At 40.7% G+C, this 19,182-nt stretch overlaps 2 protein-coding genes across 4 annotated transcripts; one reads left to right on the forward strand and one right to left on the reverse strand.

The window, feature by feature from the left end:
* Positions 1-564: 564 nt before the first annotated feature.
* bcap29 (B cell receptor associated protein 29) lies at positions 565-3,068 on the forward strand (the record flags this gene model as incomplete). The annotated part of the gene is made up of 7 exons (XM_079567758.1): positions 565-656; positions 1,412-1,512; positions 1,593-1,740; positions 1,823-1,958; positions 2,051-2,147; positions 2,778-2,878; positions 2,951-3,068. 7 exons carry the CDS (start codon positions 565-567, stop codon positions 2,984-2,986), a joined length of 711 nt encoding a protein of 236 aa, XP_079423884.1. The 3' UTR covers positions 2,987-3,068.
* Positions 3,069-4,007: 939 nt separating this feature from the next.
* Positions 4,008-17,160, reverse strand: LOC306971610 (solute carrier organic anion transporter family member 1C1-like). 3 transcript variants are annotated; one of them, XM_079567944.1, is made up of 16 exons: positions 16,497-17,160; positions 14,142-14,284; positions 10,322-10,463; positions 9,219-9,351; positions 8,942-9,063; positions 8,615-8,761; positions 8,307-8,405; positions 7,986-8,234; positions 7,701-7,865; positions 6,989-7,184; positions 5,550-5,715; positions 5,047-5,231; positions 4,895-4,959; positions 4,682-4,799; positions 4,319-4,536; positions 4,008-4,286 (listed from the first exon to the last, which is right to left on the reverse strand). In XM_079567944.1, exons 2-15 carry the CDS (start codon positions 14,229-14,231, stop codon positions 4,404-4,406), a joined length of 2,010 nt encoding a protein of 669 aa, XP_079424070.1. In that variant the 5' UTR covers positions 14,232-14,284; positions 16,497-17,160; the 3' UTR covers positions 4,008-4,286; positions 4,319-4,403. The 3 variants fall into 3 exon arrangements, with proteins under 3 accessions (XP_079424070.1, XP_079424069.1, XP_079424071.1); XM_079567943.1 differs by having other exon boundaries at positions 4,010-4,286; positions 4,319-4,617; positions 16,497-17,158; XM_079567945.1 differs by lacking the exon at positions 4,008-4,286 and having other exon boundaries at positions 4,463-4,617; positions 4,716-4,799.
* Positions 17,161-19,182: the final 2,022 nt, after the last annotated feature.

The following is a 19,182-nucleotide window of genomic DNA, read 5'->3' on the forward strand; positions in this document are numbered from 1 at the left end:
GGTTAACTTAATAAGAGCACGTGACTAGAAAACTCACAGTCGTCGCTGGTGTCTAATAATGCGCTTCATGCTCAAGGAGCCTAGATGTTTTTGTTTTATTTACCTTGCTCTTGTAGCCTAGGCCTTGTAGGTTAAAGTAATTATTAATTTATTTTACTACTATGTGTCAACAGTTGCTGTTTTGTACTCTTTTGTACTTATTCCTACTTATCCTGCATGTTTATTGAACTTATTCTGCAACGCAGTTATAGTGTAGCCTATGTTACTTGGAAAGCAGGGTCGCTTGGCATGGATGTGAAGGCCACTGCAGTATATAGTAAACTAACTGAGTTGAGAAGTTGGCTATATCTGTTTTGTAGACTCAATCAATCAATCAATCAATCAATCAATCAATCAATCAATCAATCAATCAACGCTATATCCTTTGTCCCTTACATAGTATGTTGTTAAAAATGGCTAACAAATGGTACAGATCCCACTAATAAATACCCACCGTGTAAACCAGACACATCAAAAATGCATGACATGATTTTCTCTTTTACAGGTTTCACAGGTTTCTATACCATGACTCTCCAATGGACGGCAGTGGCATTGTTTCTATATTCAGAAGTGGTGGCAAGCATCATATTATGTATACCTTTCTTAGCAGCAAAAAGGTAAAGCTAAACTCACCAAAGTGCAGTTAAAATTTAAACATTTTTTCGGATTCGATCTTTGCTTTGACTCTTATTGTATTTTTGTTGTTGTGGTTATCTTCTCTTCTCTTCTCTTCTCTTCTCACTTCTGCCCGCTGAAAAACTTGCAGTTTTTGTTTAAACAGAATGTAAAATGTATGCATTGCAAAATATTGTAATTGTAACATCGCCGTGGTACTGCTCGCCGTGACACCAATCACAGTTGCAACCTCGAGCAGCCTCAGTTTGTGGTTCAGATGTTTGCTTGTTGTCTGATGATGATGATGCTGCGGATGATGATGATGATGATGATGATGATGATGATGACGACTAGTATCATTGTATGTTAAAATTGCTGCCCTGCAATAGAAGTAAATAAATATAATATAAAAAAAAATAAAAAAAAATTAAACATGCCTTTTTTTAAATTGTAAATCTGTCGGGGCCAATGCAAATGCAATTCAATTATAGCTAATTATCTTCCCATCTTACCTTGTCTTGACCCAGCATGTAAATGTGCCATCATCTCATCTGCCATGTAGTCATCATTAAAAATGATCCTGCTGCCAAATACCAAGCAACAGGAAGTTTCTGGCACTTCATATGCATGTCCAGCTGATGGCGCTCATCTCTTCCCGTACACTACATACGTGCTGCTGTTTACTGTACATGCACACGGCATGTACAGTGTACTGTGACTACCCTGCCCTGTGACTGACTTTGGAATGTATTTTCAGATGGCACCAGGTTTTCAGCTGGGGCATCTGGAGCTGTCTCAGTCCTTACTGGAACAAATGCTTCTGGACTATGATCATGGTCCTCATGGTTCTGTTTTTGGGTAAAGCACTCAGCACTGGTTGGAACTCACAGTTTGTTCCCATCAATGCGCTGGTATAACGTTCTCTCAACTCTTTTCAGATGCTTTGCGTGAGGTGCAGAAATACTCCGGGCCTGAGCCCCTGCATGACGCCATCGTCAACCCCAATGTGTTCGACCATGTTCATATGAAGCTGTTCAGAGCCCAAAGAAACCTCTACATCTCCGGCTTCTCACTCTTCCTGTGGCTGTTTGTGTTCATTTTCTTATAATTATTAATAAGTCAAATCCTTTTCTTATTGTTATATTATTTTCTATAAAACCTATCTCAGTATAATGCGGAGATTGGTGACCCTGTTGAACCAAGCAGCAGTGAGTGAAGAGAAGAATGCTGCCCTTCAAGCTACAGTGGACAACATGGCAAATGAAGCGAGACAGCATGAGGAGGAGCACAAGCTGCTTAGACAAGTCAGACATACCTTTAATATTACAAATACATGTCTGATTGACAGAAACAAATGAAGAATACACAATCAAAGAGTTATTTTTTTTATTCCTAGACCCTGTTCAATGAGGAAACAAATGTGGCAACAAAAAATCAGCAGCTAAAGTTAGAGATTCAGAAGCTTGAATGTCAGCTAAAGACTGCTGACTCAGGTGAACATTTACAACTTTTTAATATTGTATTGTGCATGGAGTGGATCCTATCTACTTTAGGAATGCAATGGGATACCTGACAATTTAGATTCCAACATACTGCATATGTCTTTTAATCTTAATTTGACACAATTTAAAAACTCCAAATGTACTTGAATGTACTGTGTATACATAGTTTAATAAACTATTCTAATAATAGTAAAAATATTTTATTTATTGTTTATTATTTGGATAGATCCCCATTAGCTGTTGTAAAGTTGACTACTTTTCCCCCCTTTTTTTTAACCTACATATATGTGTTCTGCCGTCTTAAGCATGTGGCCTTTGCTCTGTCCGATCCCCTCAGATCACGGAGACCGTTGAGGTACACCAGGACGCCTGGGTGAATGTAGTGTGTGAGTGAGTGGTTGGTGGTGGTCGGAGCGGCTGATGGATTATAAAGATTAGTAGCCTCGCGGAAGTCTGTCTACCCCCGGCAGCTGTGGCTACAATAGTAACTAAACACAACCAAGTATGGAGTGAATGAATAATGCAATGTAAAGCGTCTTTGAGTATCCAGCGCTATATAAAACCAATGCATTATTATTATTACTGTTTATAAAATATATTTTCCTCTTTTGTTTCATGCAGCTGTGCACAGGTCCCAGGCGGAAGTGGAGGCCATGAAAAGGCAGGCCAAAGGTCTGGCACAGGAGTACGATAGACTCCTCAGTGAACATCATCAGCTCCAGGTGAAAAGAACATTATGCTTCATGCAGCCTGAGAGGAAGTATCAATGTTTCATTTTTTCTTTCCCTCCACAGAATCAACCTTGTGCTTCAGATAAAAAGGACCAGTAATTTATTTCTATTTTTTGTATTATGTTATTATAGTTAAGTGTTTTTATGCTCTTCAATGCATTTGCATTTATGATTTATATATACAGTATATATATGCCAAAATGGCATATATATACTGACCATTAGCCCGGCAATGAAGCCGGGCTAATGGTCAGAATCTATTGTACATTTTATTAAGGGTAGGAGAAACCAGAGTTCCCGGAGGAAACCTATGCAGAAACATGGAGAAAATAAACTTCACACAGAAAAGCCTCTCCTGGCTTGGTTTTTGACCATGGACTTGCTGTGAGAGTGCTAACCACTACAAACTGTGTTGTCCTGTTAACAAACCAGAACAGAGTGCTCACAAACTCCCTTTTTGTGTGTACGAACAAAGCTCTGTAAGATTACAGCACTTTGAATTGAACTCAGACATAATATACAGTACAAGGAGTAAGCCAACACTATGGGGGGCTAACTTCACACAGGTCATTTCAGCTCAGTAGTCCCACCCACACCCACTTCTAGGTTCAGGAAGTCTAATCTGTCATGTCCTTTCAGGTGTGCTAAACTCCTTAGTGGACAACAAACTTCGAAATGTTAACACACTATTCAGCTATAGAAGCTAGCAATAAGAAACAGAAACTATGTGAACTACTTTGAACAGAAATGGCAGAGCCACTTATGCTTCAATAATTCCTGTGTAACTGTGACTTAGGTTTATATGCCAACACAATTAAAGAGTTTTCTTGGTTTAAAGCTGAAAGCTTTGTTTTTATTTCTAAAACATGGATCATGATTTGTGATGTAGCATACTGTTTCCTCTCATCAATCCCAAATAAAACTTCAACATCTTCAGTTCTGCCTCCCATCCATGAACTGAATATTACTTTTTTCCTTTCACTTTAACTGTTTTAACTGTTTAAACACAGCAATTAAAGACGGTCAAACAGCAGGTTTGAATTTAATGAATTTAATTGTAAAAACAGATACCAATATACAAAACACAGTATTTTTACACCATTTTTCTACAAAGGCTTCCCTAATGAAAAGCACAAACACATGACATTCAATAGCACATTTTAAAGTTTAAAGTGAAGCCTGTAGAAATTTTGTCAGCTAAACAAATTCTGTACATTGCCTGTGCTCGAGAACAAGTATTCACGTAGTGCATTTTTTTGCAAAAATATCAGATTTTTTTGCTGAGGGGAGTTTATTATTATTATTACATTTTTATCCCTTAGGCTTCACTGTACAGGACAGCCCAGGGAAAAAAGGGGGTGAAGTGCGGGGGAGAAACAACCCAGCAAAACGCCAGAACCTGAACCCGAACCCACGGCTCGGGGACAGAACAGTGCGCAGCCATATGTGCAGCAGCCTTCACCTCTCGATTATCAGCCGCACACGCTGAGAGGAGGTTTTAAGTGCAATTCTCAGGTCACAATCGTGTTTCTCTGTCCGCATTGCGCTTCAAGGCCAAAATAAACTGCTCACTGCTCTCGTCTTTCTTCAGAGATTCCAGCTCCGCGTTACCCTCGGCCAGCGCGCTCTTCTTTTCCATTCGGATGTGTCTTTTGAGAATGGCAAATCCCAAAATGCACAAGAAGAAAGACATAGTCCGTAAACCCAGTGTCAGACCTAAGTACACAATTCTACAATGAAAAAAAAGTGTTAATAAACAGTTAACTATTACAATTTACTGGAAATGTCTTTTACCTGTAAGCTGAGGTGTTGTACAGTCGACACGCTCCTCTTCCTCCGCAGGTCTTATATCCCCATTTGAGACACGTTGAGTCAATAATGGCTCCAAAATATATAGGGGCAGGTATTCCAGCTGGTTGAGATAGAAAATAATAACAAAAACAATTGATGAGGCAGATGTTTGTTGAGATATTGTAAATTCTATGTGAAAAAAAAAACAAGAGTTACCAAGAGTTCGAGTGGCCAGTGTGTGGATTCCAAGTGCGAGGGATTTCAACTCGGGTTTGATGCACCTGAAAGAAAAAATAATAGGAATATCATAAATCTAGACATACAGTTGTTTCTACAGAATTTTTTTGGCATTCTTGCTGCTGACTAACCTGACAAGTAGCATGAAGCCCGGTGTTCCTCCCAGAGAAATGATGAAAGAGCTGAGCACAGACAGAGCCAGGAAGTACGGAAAGACCTGCTCACAGCTGTCTCCCCGCGGACACTGGCCCAGAGCGGCTGTCAGGTTTAGAGGGAGGGCATCTGGTAGAGCAACACACCTGCACCTCTCAAACACCTGTCGAGACAATGGTTTATCTGTAAATGCCACCAGTATATAGTGGGGGATCTCAGCATCTCATGTTGTTGTTGTAATCTGCTTGGATGGCAAATGAAATGACATGATAAAAATCAATCTCCTATATCGAACGGACCTCTACAATACTGAAAGGGGGTAAGTGTGGCTCAGGTGGTGGAGTGGACAACCCCAGAACAGCTGTATTAGTTTGATTAATGCAATGTAAAGCACTTTATGACAAAAAAGGGGCTACATAAAAGGAATGCAATACTATAAATTAACACATGCAAAAGTAGGTCTCGGCTTAAAAAAACTTACTGTATTTTTGCCAGCGCCTGAGGTAGCGGTGCATCCAGCCAAACATGGAGAAACATAAGTGATGCCGTTTCTTCCACAAACTGGGTCCCACTCTCGTCTCGAGCATGAGCAGCCCGAGTTACAGTCAGCAAAGAGCGAGCGTTCCTGGTAGAACAAGCTTTCTGTGCTGTACGTAGCAACATAAAAATGCATTTATTATTGACTGCCGAGCTGAAAAATACATCACAGAAGCTCTATCCACAATCCAGTACTGTGCATGATGAATTAGTTTCAGCTAACAATACAAATACAATTATGAGAGAGAGAGATAACTTATTAACCCTATTATTATTATTTTTGGTAAGTTGCGCACTCTTTGCATGTGGCCTCCCTGCTGCACATCAGTTAGGTAAAGAAACATGTAGTCTTCACTCAGCCAATCAATCAGAAGAGATCAGCCTACATCACAATACTGTGGCATTTGACCAATCGGCGGAGACCGGTTGCTCTCTCACCTTCCTGTTTACTCTGAAGTCTGAAAAGATTCAAGTCTGGCTAAATTCATGGTACATTTCTTTACATATCTTAAAAACTGTGATATTGTGATAAGAGATAATATATGTGTTGGTTTTGGAGGACGTAGTGAAATAAGTGAAATTACAGCAAGAAAAAGGCAAGCACCATATTTGATCATATGTCCTGTTCACTTAAGTTGATTTGTTTTGTTCATATTTGGACATGCCCGCTGCACCTATTATTAATACTTACAGTATTTTCTTGACAAAAGAACTATGTTTTTATGTTACACGTAAAGCATAATTACAAAAACTCTTGCCTATGACAGGTGTGATCATTCACACATTACAAAAGAAATAAACTTTCAAAGAGTGTTAACTGTTGTAGAAAACTCATGTTAGTTTAAAGGGACTATAAACGGCATTTAAAAATGTTACAATTATGTTTTTTCCTCCCCCAGTGCAGGATGAGCTCATTGATTTATTGCTGGAACATGTAGTTCCAGCAATGAATGAATGGAACATGTAGTTCCAGCAATGAATGAATGAGCCCACCCTGCACTGTCACTCAAAAAGTTGTTAATTCAGGTTCGAATTGCAGTCATGCACAAGCTTAATATAGATACTGCTGTTATGCGTAAGACCTGAGGTGGCAGTAGTGAGTATAAAAATCTAGTCCCTTTAAACAAAAAAAGGCAAAACCAGGTAAAAGTGCAACTACTGTTTATTGCCAATGCATGGCCCAACCGTCAATACCCACACGCTGAATGTGCCACCATTTATGATAGATATCGGTAACACCTCATACAAGCTGCAGTATTGGAATTATTCACTCAAATCCTACACATCTGCTGCTGACACACCAAGTTAAAATGACAGACGCCTTCTCAAGATGTAATATATTTCCTTAAATAAATCATCTAGTAACCTGTAGTGTAGACTTACCCGGTGTATGAAACGGTGATGCCCGCCACCTTGGCGTTCTCACAGCCCATGGCAAAGAAAAACAGAGACAGGAAGTAGCCCAGCAGGGAGGTCCCAAAGGCAAACTTGGCGGCCCCCATAATGTCCAGCTTACACTTCTTCATGATGATGCCTCCAGAGAACATCCCAAGGGCCACAGCTGGGATGTTGATGCTGCCTACGCAAACGGGCACAGGAGTATTACAGTGTAAGCGTTAAACTAATTGATCTCATACATTATTTGTACTGTCACTGTGTAACACAATACAAAACCACTTTTAGGACAAAGATGAACAACACATTTTGTAAGGGAAAGGGGATGGTGGAAAATATTAGCTCCTCTGCTTGGTCTCACATCCATATGTTCTGCCTCTGAGTTTTAGCAGTGTGTGGAGAAGGGTTGGACCTATTGTGTTTTGCTGTAATATTTGGCGCTAAGCTAAACACAACAAAGCAAGCCTAAAAGACATGACCTTTGCTGAAACCTTTGAAAAAAGAGTTGGGACTGCATGTATTCTGTAAAAGTAAAAAAAGGAAATCACATTTGTCAACCCAATCTTATGGCATCTATTTAAAATGTGTGAGCCGGAGCAGAAAACATTCATCAAACACCGCACCTCTGTCTGCATCTTTAAACAGGGAGGCTGCTAACTCATGCAGGAAAACGGCAGAATGTGTCAGGAAGGTTACTTACCCATGAGGAAATTGGCCTTGGATGCCGACAGGCCGTAGTGTTGCTCGATGTATTTGGGCTTGTACGTGACCATGCCGATGAGAGAGTTGAACTGAATGATGGTTACGCATAAGTAAAGGATGTACACAGGGTTTCCAAGGAGACTTTTGAGGGTGGGGACGAAGTCTGTGGAGAAGAGCATGGCATTGAATAGTAGAAAAGGTACATTTTGCTTTCAATAAATTTGCTTTTCCAAGATAAGTAATGTGCAGTTATTAAGACATGCTACGCTAAATGCTATCGAACCTCGGGCCATCTGCTGCAGGTCGGCGGGCTCCTCCTGTTTGAACTTGTGCAGCAACAATGGAGAGTCCTTGATGAAGCGCGTCTGCTCTGGGCTGCAGCTCGAGTCGTGTTTCTCCACCGGGACGGGCAGAGATTTGGGCAGAAACCAGAAAGGTACAGCCGACATGAGGGTGACCACACCGGAGATGATGTACCCGAGCCACCACGCCCCGACCCAGCGAGCATCACCGGGGGTTATGGTCACTGTTTCTGAGAGGAGGAGGAGGAGAAGATTGCTTAAATATTTTATTCATAGGATACAAATCTATTGTTCTTCCTTACCCATGTCCACATTGCCAACATCCACGTAGATTTTGGCACATAAGGAGCCCAGGAGGTAACCAAAGACGGGACCAATCACCGATATGGTTTGGACGCAGCCTGTGCAACAAACAACGAAAACATCTTGCTATCAAACAAGTATTATTTTTTCAAAATCACTTTTAATCATAATAGCCTTGTAAAGATGCTTTCGTTGCATTTCTAACATCCGGATTTGTCGTACAGTACAGACGTTGTGTTAGGGCTAAGTATTTGTTTATAGTAAGTGACTGTACTTTAGAAAACAAGAAGCAGAGTGGTGTAGGTACCAATATAGAAAGCCGCATTCTCTGGCCGAGCGAAGTCGTCAATGTAGGAAATTCCTAATGGCTGAACCGGTGTCTCTCCGATGCCACGAAGAAGATTTCCCAAAAACACATAGATCCACATGGAGACGCTGGAGTCGCGGTCACAATCTGAAAAGTATTGTTATAGTACTATTTTTGACATGTTACAACAAACGAAAAGCACAGAAACAACAAGTATTTTTTATTTTGGCCAGTAGTTTTGGCTGCTTTTATGTTGGGGGGATAAACTGAATTTTCTTGGACTTGCCTACCTCCGATACTAAATGTTGTGCCCCCCTGTCTGCTTACCTATGGGTGGGGTCACGGTTGCCTGCCCCCCTGTCATGGTGGAGTCAGGCGGCCCAGGTAAACATGGGCTGAGCAGGTTGGACGAATTCACTGAAGCTCTGACTGCTGTGCGGATCTTGTAGCTGTGCACACCATACCAACAAGGCAAGAGAAATATCACTGAACACCTGAGCGCATCAAATACCTAAAACTATGAGCCGCTCAGGTCTCAAGGTTTTCAGGAGAAGTTGTGCATTAGTTTTTGAAATGTGCACACATACACGTTCTATGTGCCTACCTGCCAATCAGGAAGTGTGGCATGGCTATCAGGAAGGTTCCAAATGACATAAGAACACATCCAAACGCAATAATCTTGGGTCGATGCAGTTTGGCCCCGAAATAGCTCACAAAGGCGATCACCAAGAGATTTCCTACAGGCAGAGAATGAAGGACACATTATTTATACATAATTATAGGAGACATTTAATTTGAAATGTTCTTAATCGCAACTCCAAATTTCCCACACAAACCTAAGGGGTCATTTACCAAGCATTTGCTCATATGCAAAACGAGTGGGAAAAGTGGATCAGCCGCAGAGTCCGATTTTTTACTCACCCAGCATTCTCTCATTTACATAAAAGAAATGGGGTCCTGATACGGAAACACACGCAATTTCAAATCAGTGACTATGTGCAACACGCACACAAACAGCTTGCACTGGCTGTTTCACACCTGTCTCAATAAATTAGCCTAGTATTTTGAAACGCCACTGTCGATACGGACTCTTGCTGCACAGCTATAGAATAAGGATGGTGTCTTCAAAACTGCTTTGTGTTTTGGGAGAGTGGTACATTCTAGTACAACAATTTAATCAATTGGCATTTTAAAATGTAAAATACAGGAGCATTTCTTCACATAAAAACATCTAGATGCTGCAGTGTGTGGGATGTATTTACCAAAGACCTGACAGCTAACAGAGTTGTTTTCAGTACTTTTTCCCCTTTAAATCATTCAGTCTCAAACTCTTTGAAAGCCAAGTTGGGGATTTCTTGTTTAGATCAGAGAGCTTGTTTAGACCAAGGACAGATGGCCTACGTATATAGTATATCGTCTTGTGTTTCTGCGCCTACTTAATAGTACTTTTACATGGCTGATTTATATGATTTTACCATTGTTGTAAAAGCAGCAATGCTTTTCTGCAGCTATTCTCATAAAGTTCTGTAGTATGCTTTATAATGAAGATACAGCTTTAGCAGTAGTAGTTTATTTTGCAGCTTCAAAGGCCCATTATGGGGTTTGCACACAGACAGAAGAAATGCCTTTGAATTTTAATAAGAAACTTAATACATAGTGCATTTCATTAGTTGGAGATATCAGTTTTCAAGGTTTGGCGTAACTTGCCTATTTCGAAGCTGCCATCAATGATACCAATGAGATAGCTGGAAATGTCAAAGCGCCGCTCCAACTGCGTGATGGTGCTCTTCATGTAGCTGCCAGACAAGGCCTTGGCAAAGTAAGCAAAGGATAGAGCAGCCAGAAACATCTGCAAACACATAGAAAGAGGCGGGACATAATAAAAATGAATGATTATGCTGGTTAATGGAACAACGTGAAACAAATGTAAATGGAAAACAAACTCTATTTTGTTTATCAGAAATTGGTTTAAAAGAAATCTGTGTCCAATCTGTGTGTGAGGAGGACTAGAGTACTGAGCGGTATACTGCACTACAGTGGACTGCTACTGAGTGCTCTCCTTCTTTCTTCAGTCTGTCACCTATAGACTCTGATGGCTGCTAACAAAGGCAGGATTAGCGCAGCCTCTCCGTCAGACACATGCTACACATATACCTCACTATAGACCTGACGGAGCCACTCGCGGCCACTGTAATTGGATACACAGATGAAAATGGAGGAAGCTGGGAGGAACCCACACTGCCTGCACCACCCACCAATCTATGATCTGTTCGTATTGTTAGGGACAGTTCACACTCATGTATATATGCCAATAACACATCAGTAATGCTAGCTACAGCTAATGACATCAATGTCAACATGTACTACATGTTGTACTACATGTACATACTAAATAACTACTGGGAAACTGCCCATGTTGTGACACATTTAAAAGTTAGCTTTGGATTAAATATCTCAATTAAACTAGTGTAATGTTTAATGATTTGTCAGAAAACGTAAGATAAAATACTGTGTTGGCTGAAATTGATACTTTAATGAACTACATGAGTACTGGTATGCAGTGTTGGTGGTAACATATTACAAAAGTTACAAAAATATATTACTTTTTTCAAAAAGTAAAAATACATTAACATATCAGTCATTACATTTGAAGTAACTTGAGTTAAAAGAGCATTTTAATGTATGAACGAAAAAATGCCAAACTCCCCCAAATAAATTGTAGCATGCCAAGTTGGACACTGGTGAATAAGATTTGCAGTTGCTTGTAGTTAATGTTGTCAAAACAAAACATGAGAGAATGGGGATGGTGAAGGAAAAGGATCTATGACGTTATTACTATTTTCAGTTTATATTTTGCCAAAAGTAACTCAAAGTAGCTACATTTTGAAACAGCAATATGTAATACAAACATTTTACATTTTTAATGCTGTAATCACTAACATAGAATATATTAATTTTTTTAAGTAACTCGCCCGACACTGCTGGTATGACTGAGTGAGTATAGCCTTGCTCTTTCTGCCTCTGCCTTTGTGCGGACCTTGAAGCCTACTGTATTTATAATGTATCCGTTAACTAATGCACATTCCTGGTTGATAGGATCAAAATGCAAACAGCCTGTGGAGACTAACTTGTCTCAAACCTGTATCAGTGCGGGCATATAAATGTGAGATGTGTGCAGGCCATAAACGGAGCTATGGCAACCATCTGGGTGGTCTGAAATTAGTTAATACAGTGTTAGCGTAAGCCTGAGCTGCATTAAAATCAAGAGTGTTTCATTCAGAGCACACAATGTGCCAGACTATAAAGGGGCTGGAGAGCAGAGGCCAAGTGCTCACTTTTTGGGAAAATGTCAAGTGGTCCATTTTTAATTCAGATGTATAGGGTGTATTTGTTAAGAAGGAAAAGCCGGATGGCAACAGAACTCAAATGAGTGTCAAGTCTGCAGTTATTTGTTTTGACACTAAGTCCAAAACATTGAGAGATCTGTTTAGAATAAAGATACTGTAAGTGCATAAATGAGACATCAAAACATTTCATTGTCAATGTGGGGGTGGACCACAGAAGGTGGAGACAGAGGCCATATAGCCTATAGTTGCTGGTATAGTCTCCAACTACTTTATCTTTTGTATTGTAACAGAGTAAAAGGGCCTCAGTTTATATGGCACTTTTCCACCTATTGTTCATCTCAGCTAAACCAACACTCTTAGAACACATATGACTAATGCATGTGCTCATGCCAAACAACTGGTATTTCGTAAGAAAAACAAGTCAATACTGTAAGTGTGACAGTAAGCCCATGATGTGGGATTACCAAGCACCAAAACAGGAGCACACAGAACTCCCTATAAAGTTGCTCAAGCATTTAGCTAATCAGCTTTGGAATAATTGTCCAATGGTTGTTAATCTAAGAAGTACAAGTGGCATGTTCTGACCTTTAACAGAATGTGCTAAAGACTATTTTATATGTCTACTGTACATTCACAGGACAGCTGATTTGATATGTTTGTTTGTAATGCAAATAAAACAGTAAAATAATTTAGTATTTAGAGAGTTTGCGGCGTGGTGGGAGCGGAGGGAGCTGCGCAGGAGGAAGGTGGAGGTGGAGGAGCTGACCAGTGCAGGACGCCACGCTTTGAAACAGGGGCAAACCAAGGAGGCGGTGCACTGTTTCAGAGGAGCACTGAAGGCAGCGAGCCGGGTTTCCTCCAGGTACTCCGGTTTCTCCACCTCTAAAAACATGCTGGTCAGGCTGGGACATGACAACAAGACAAACATAGAACGAAAACCTCAAGCCCTTAGACGTCATCTTCATCCAAAGAGACGTTTGTTCAGAGACTGATGAATCTAAATACCCCCATAGAGTCTTTGCTCTGTGACATTATTACTATTTACAGTTTATATTTTGCCAAAAGTAAAGTAGTGTAACTCAACTACATTTTTTTTAACAGTAGCATGTAATACAAACTACTAATGTAAAATATATCACAATTTTGAAGTAACTTGCCCAACACTGGTTACCGTTAGAGCTCCTAGACCAGTTGCTATTTCCCTTCACCTTAGAAGCAGTGGCAATGCTTTGGTTAACAGTTAACAGTTTACTACAGCACTGTCTGCACATGAGAGCCACATAAAGTAAACTATCACATGTGCAGCCGCAGAGCTTGCCTTCATGTGATTTGACTGTTTGCCAGTCAGATGATTTTAAACTGAGAGATGTGTGAATGCTGTGGCTTTCTCTGCCTCTACTGTACATGTTCAGAAGTAAAAGTGGTTGATAAAAATGGATACAGTAAAATGTACCTTTTTTATATATATTTTAAAGGGGGGGGTATTATGCCACTGATGCCATAAACAGCTTGTGGAGGGGGCGTGTCGGAAAGGGTCAGAGGTTCTTAAAGAGACAGAGGCCTATTTCAAGACATTCGCTACGGCCATTTTGAAAGAGCAATTTTATACAAGGCAGTTATTCTAATTTACTGCATTGACAGACCAACAGAAGGTTTCGTCATCATTGTAGTGTGCTATAGACAGGTGCTATGGGATTGAAAAAAGCATAATACCCCCTCTTTAAGCTTTACAGCCAACACAGGTGCTACAATACTCAATGTCTTCCTACTAATAATTTGAAAATAATAATGATGATATAGAATCAATAAATAATAATAACACATTACTTTCATATAGCACTTTTCTGGACACTCAAAGACGCTTTACATTGCATTATTCATTCACTCCATATTTGGTGGTGGTAAGATACTATTGCAGCCACAGATGCCCTGACAGAAGCGAGGCTGCCAATCTGTGCCATCGGCCCCTCCGACCACTACGAACCACTCACTCACTCACTCACTACATTCACCCGGGCCTCCTGGTGTTCCCCAGCGGTCTCCCATCCAAGTAGCAACCAAGCCCTACCCTGTTTAGCTTCCAATATCTGATCAGGCATAGCAATGGCAATGTGGGCAAAATAAATATGTAAGACAGACTGATACTCTCATGTGAATGTTGGTTGTCTGGTGGGTGGTACCTTGAGGTTGGGATGGCAGGAGCTTTTCTCGGCTGAAGAGTGAAGAGGGTTGTCCAGCATCCAGTTGTTTGGTTTCTCCATTGACTTCATGTTGTTTCTGTGTTTGTTTTTTCCAGATTAAATAGTATGTTGGATCCTTTTACCTGTTGATGTAAATAATCATAAAACAGAAATATGTGATATAGTACAGTGGTTCTGAAACTTTTCACAGCAATGACTTCATTAGACATACAGTATACCCGTCCAAGTAACACCAAGCCAAGATCAAATCGGGACTAAAATGGATCAAACTGGGACAAATGATGTCAGAAAACCAGAAAAAGGGTGAAGCTCTTATCAATTTGGTGCACGAGGCAAGATTGGGTGATGGCACTCCTTTGTGCACCCATGCCCCCCTCCTATCAAATCCTGCAATAACCTACTCAAGCTGTAAAATAATGTGGGTTAAGTGAGGTATTATTCTGGGAATTCCGAGTGAATTCCAAGTATTTGCATAAGATGTGCATTTGGCACATTTAAGGATCAGCTAAAAGCTTAGTGTTGTCACTGTTGTCATGGGACTAAAATCTCAAATCCGATTTTACTTAAGAAAAAAACAACAACTTGACACTAAAAACTTTCGACACCACAATGAAAACAAAATCATTTAATCATAGTTATACTCCTGTATTATGAAAAATACTATTTTAAAAATTATAAAAGCGTCTTTCATTTTACCTTGGGTTCTCTATTACCTTTTAATTACAATCAATAAGAGTGCTTCAAAACATTGAAATGAGTTCAGTGTCATTTTGGACTCAATTTCTTGGAGCTATATCAAGCATGAGTATGCAAAGTATCAGTATTTGCTCAAATTACTACCAGGTTCGATTTAGTCTCTGCATATCTTTTAGTATGTTTGTTTATTGCCAACTCTAATGCTTATAGGAAATACTCGTGAGTGATAGGAAGCTTTAACAACACCTTGGTCTCATGAACAGCAAACAAATGAAAGCACTGAATCTAAGTCAGGACAATAGTGCACAGAAGTGATGGCCAGAGGGAACACAGTCAACACAAGGAGGATGATAGTGACAATGACATATGGACAGTTAAAAAATCCATGGTTATCCTTTGATTTGTGCAAATTAAAGACACAGTTATACAATTTCTTACCCTGAAACACTCCTTTCACACTGTAGCGTAAACAAAACATTAGCCTATCCTTATGAGATGTGTGAAGCCTTTGATGTGTCTATAAATATTAATTCAAGTCATATGTCTATAAATGTCTACGAATTCAAACTGGGGCTTTAATTACTCCCAGTCCAAGCCGCACATCTTGTCTGTAGTCTTCTTACTGTCTTTAGTACATTATGTGACATAGACAGAGCAGTGCTGAAATCAGGACAGAGCCTCCAGAAAATCAGACTGAGACGAGACAGCTCCCCCAGACGCTCCACCGGCTTTGAACTCCACAGAAAGGGAAAAGTAGCTTAGGCTGACAACAAAAGACGCTTCCAACTGTAACATGCACCAAACAACGCACTGTATGGTGGCAGGTTTCTCAACACTGACAATCAATTTTAATTCAAGAAGCACAAGTGTACTGGTAAAGGCGTAAAACTACAGCACATTGTGGGCACATTGTGGCAACAGAGCGTAATCCTCCCACTGACATGCACATGACTGAACTGTCATAATCCAGGGTATACCCCACTTAAAGCCCATAGTTACTGCGGTAGATACTGTAACCTGTGAGGCATACTGTGTACAAGCATGACAGTATAAGTGCCTTGTTAATGTCTGTATGTTGTATGTATGTTTGCTCTCAGTGAGTAACTCTAGGAGCTTACACACATGTAAATCTGCTCATGGTGGACATCTATATATTGCCAGTACTCTGTGACATCCTTCCTGCTCAGGTTGTCTGAGCTGACTGTGGTTTGCAGTGTACTATTCTGTAGCTTAGTAAAAAATAACATTTTGTCCTGAAGCTGACTGCTGCACTGCAACGTCAAAAAAAAGAAAAGAAAAAGAAAAAGAAAAGAAAGACCCGAGTTATTTTTATTATAAGCCCAGTGGAGCAGCCTACACCTTATTTCGGCGAGCAGGGCATTTTGTATTGTAGCAGAGTAGAGGTGAAATGCTGACGGAGCGACGAGACTCCAGTCAAAACAAACCGGAATCTGTCGCAAGCTTCAAGAGCAAAACGTGCTCTGCGACTTTCCATAGCACGTGCTCCGGTTTATTGATCAACGCGTAAGTCTGCATCAAAACTCCACTGTTCCCCTTTCACATCTCCAAGCACGCACGGCTATAGCTGCGCTGTGCGTCGTTATATAAAGGTCAGGAACGTGTCCGCACTTACTGCACCTGGTCCGGTGTCCGGGTCCTGTTCGGTCCGGGTCCCTGCGTGTCCTTTCTTAACTTTTTTCCCAGGCAGCAAAAAGACTTGCTCTTGCTTCTGGGTCATTCGCTGCATCCTCAGTTGCGCACCACTGGCGGGGCTTTGTGAGCGCCGATGTTTGAGGAGGAGGAGGAGGAGGTGGTGGTGGTGGTGAAGGAGGAGGAGGAGGGGTGGTGCTGCTGGGTGGGTACCGGAGCTGCGCGCTCTGCTCTGACGTGAGGCGCCTGTCCACGCGGTCCTGTCTCACAGCAGGACGGACCACGCGCTCTCTTGCATTGGAAACAAGACGACCGTGGAAACCGACGGGTGCAGCGTTGAGAGCGCGGCAATGTATCTGATTACACGCAAAAGCTAGACACAAAGTCCCGGAACAGCGTGTACTACAATGAGGAGAACAACTAAGCCCAGTCAGTGAGTGCGCTATGACCCCACACCACAAAATGAGAATTAAAGCTCCGCACGCTGCAGCGCACCTCCTGAATTAAAACACCGTCAGAAGAGAGGGTATGCCATATTGATTCACACAATGGATCATTTGACATTCAGAGATGGGTGTTCTCAGTTATTGCTGCCAGACAAGTCTCCCACTTCCTGGACGTCCAAGGATTAAAAAGCAGAGGTGCTCTTTGGGGCAGGGAAAGTCATTTCAAAAATAGAAAAAACAATTAAGGCACTCCCTGGTAAAGTTAAAATGTCTTTATTGTTATGGGGGTGCAAGTCTCCCTCTTATCATTATTGCAATAATAGTGTTGGCATGGCAACAAAAAAATGGTCTTTGAGTCATGATTTTCCGAATTTTAGATCCATTGTTGTCATGTTGTGGTTGTAAGTTACTTTTTAAAGTCTGAAGTTTACACACTTTCTGGTTTTGGTTTAGTTTGGTTGTGGAAAAGGGGGGACAGAGTCAGGCGCTATGATGCTATTATGCATATGCACAGTTACCAAAGGGCCCAGAGCAAACCTAATGAAATGTCAGCATCAGAGAAGGTCATAATTGTATCATTCACAGGTGGTCTTAGTGAATCTCAAGTTTCTCAGTTGCCATGGGGATGACGGCCTATATATACAGTAAGTCTCCTCCCCTCTCCACATGTTACACCCCCTCCAGATCCGTTCACAACATCACAGCCTCATGTGAGTGGCTTGAGTGACTCCTCCAGAGGCTAGTAGTTTGTTGACACATCTTCTGCACAAACTGAACCCTCGTGCAGCTCTACAGAGGTCTCCAAAAGAGGATAATGAATGAAATATTTGTACTTTGGACCATTTTGATAAACACGGTTCACCGCAGATCAAGAGCAGACACTGTTGTCAGCGTACATAAGGCTCTCGACAAGCTTGCATATACATATTATATTACCAGTGCCAAGAATCAGTTTGCCACATCATCTTCCACTGGTCATGATGTTACGCTTGTCTGCGGACATGAAAAGTACAGCGTCTTTGTGAGAAAGTAAAAAGATGGACACCAGAGAAATGTTATGGAATTCAATGTATTCACATTACAACATCCACATAGTTAAGTTTGTGACAACGTCTACTGATCTTCAAATAAATTCACTGTTATCATACATAATACCAATAGGCACTTCCAGAAAGTCTGGCAATATTGGAGCTACAGTATTGTGTCTAAATTACAAAATGGTAAAAATAAATAATGTATATTTCAAAGAGTTTTTTTGAAGTTTAACATTTCTTTACTGTACAGCTTTATGTATAATGCACAAAATAGAACCTGCGAGAATCAATGCCGTTGGTTTACCAAATGTTTGAACTTCATGTTGGAGCTTTTTCATGTGGTACAAGTGCAAAGTACAAGTGAGAAGATAGCAATGCATTTTGTCATGTGTCAGCTATATAAAAATATTCTCCTTTTTGTTTTACATGATCATAAAGCTTGTTTGGTTCCGATACAATTAGGTTATAAGTGTGCATGTGTATGGCAACTCCAACCAAGCTAAACATAAAAATACACTATCAAAACTCATAGTGCTGTTGTGAGAGCCAGAGTACATGGTCATTGTTTTTCTGGATATTGTGATGAATCTCACACTTGGGCTGCCTGTGGAAAATCTCACATGAAAGAGGAAGCGCTAAGAGAAAAATGCACAAATATAAGATTTCCCTGCTGCATCGATTGAGTCATTTGCCCACACATGAGAATCACGATTAATGAGTGGGCAAATGAAAGTTAACGTATAGTAGGTTCCCCAACTTTAATCGGTATTTACACTACTAGATGACAAAGCTGAATCTGGTGGAAAAAATGATTGCGCCATCATCTGTACTTGGTAGTTTAAGTGTTTCTCATTCAAGAAACTTTTTCAGTGAAGATTTGTTTTTTGGAAACAGGTCGTACAGGAGTTGTCCATTCTTAAGTCATCTTATGTACTGTGTAGTTGAAGTGTAGGATGTTTCACCTTTCATCCAATCCATCGAGTCCACGTGAGAGCTGGAAACCGACAAAGCCTTCTGGATGAGAGGTGAAACGTCCTACACTCCAACCACAGAGTGAAGTCAAGATGACTCAAGAACCTTCATCCAACAGGCCGGTTATAGACCAGTCCTGTTTGAACAAGTTGAGAGTAGATTTTAAGAATCAAGATGGATTTACAAGGTATATAATAGTCACTGATGAAGCTTCTTGGATAC

This window comes from Gobius niger (genome assembly GCF_951799975.1).
Source record: "Gobius niger genome assembly, chromosome: 12".
NCBI classification, from domain to species: domain Eukaryota; kingdom Metazoa; phylum Chordata; class Actinopteri; order Gobiiformes; family Gobiidae; genus Gobius; species Gobius niger.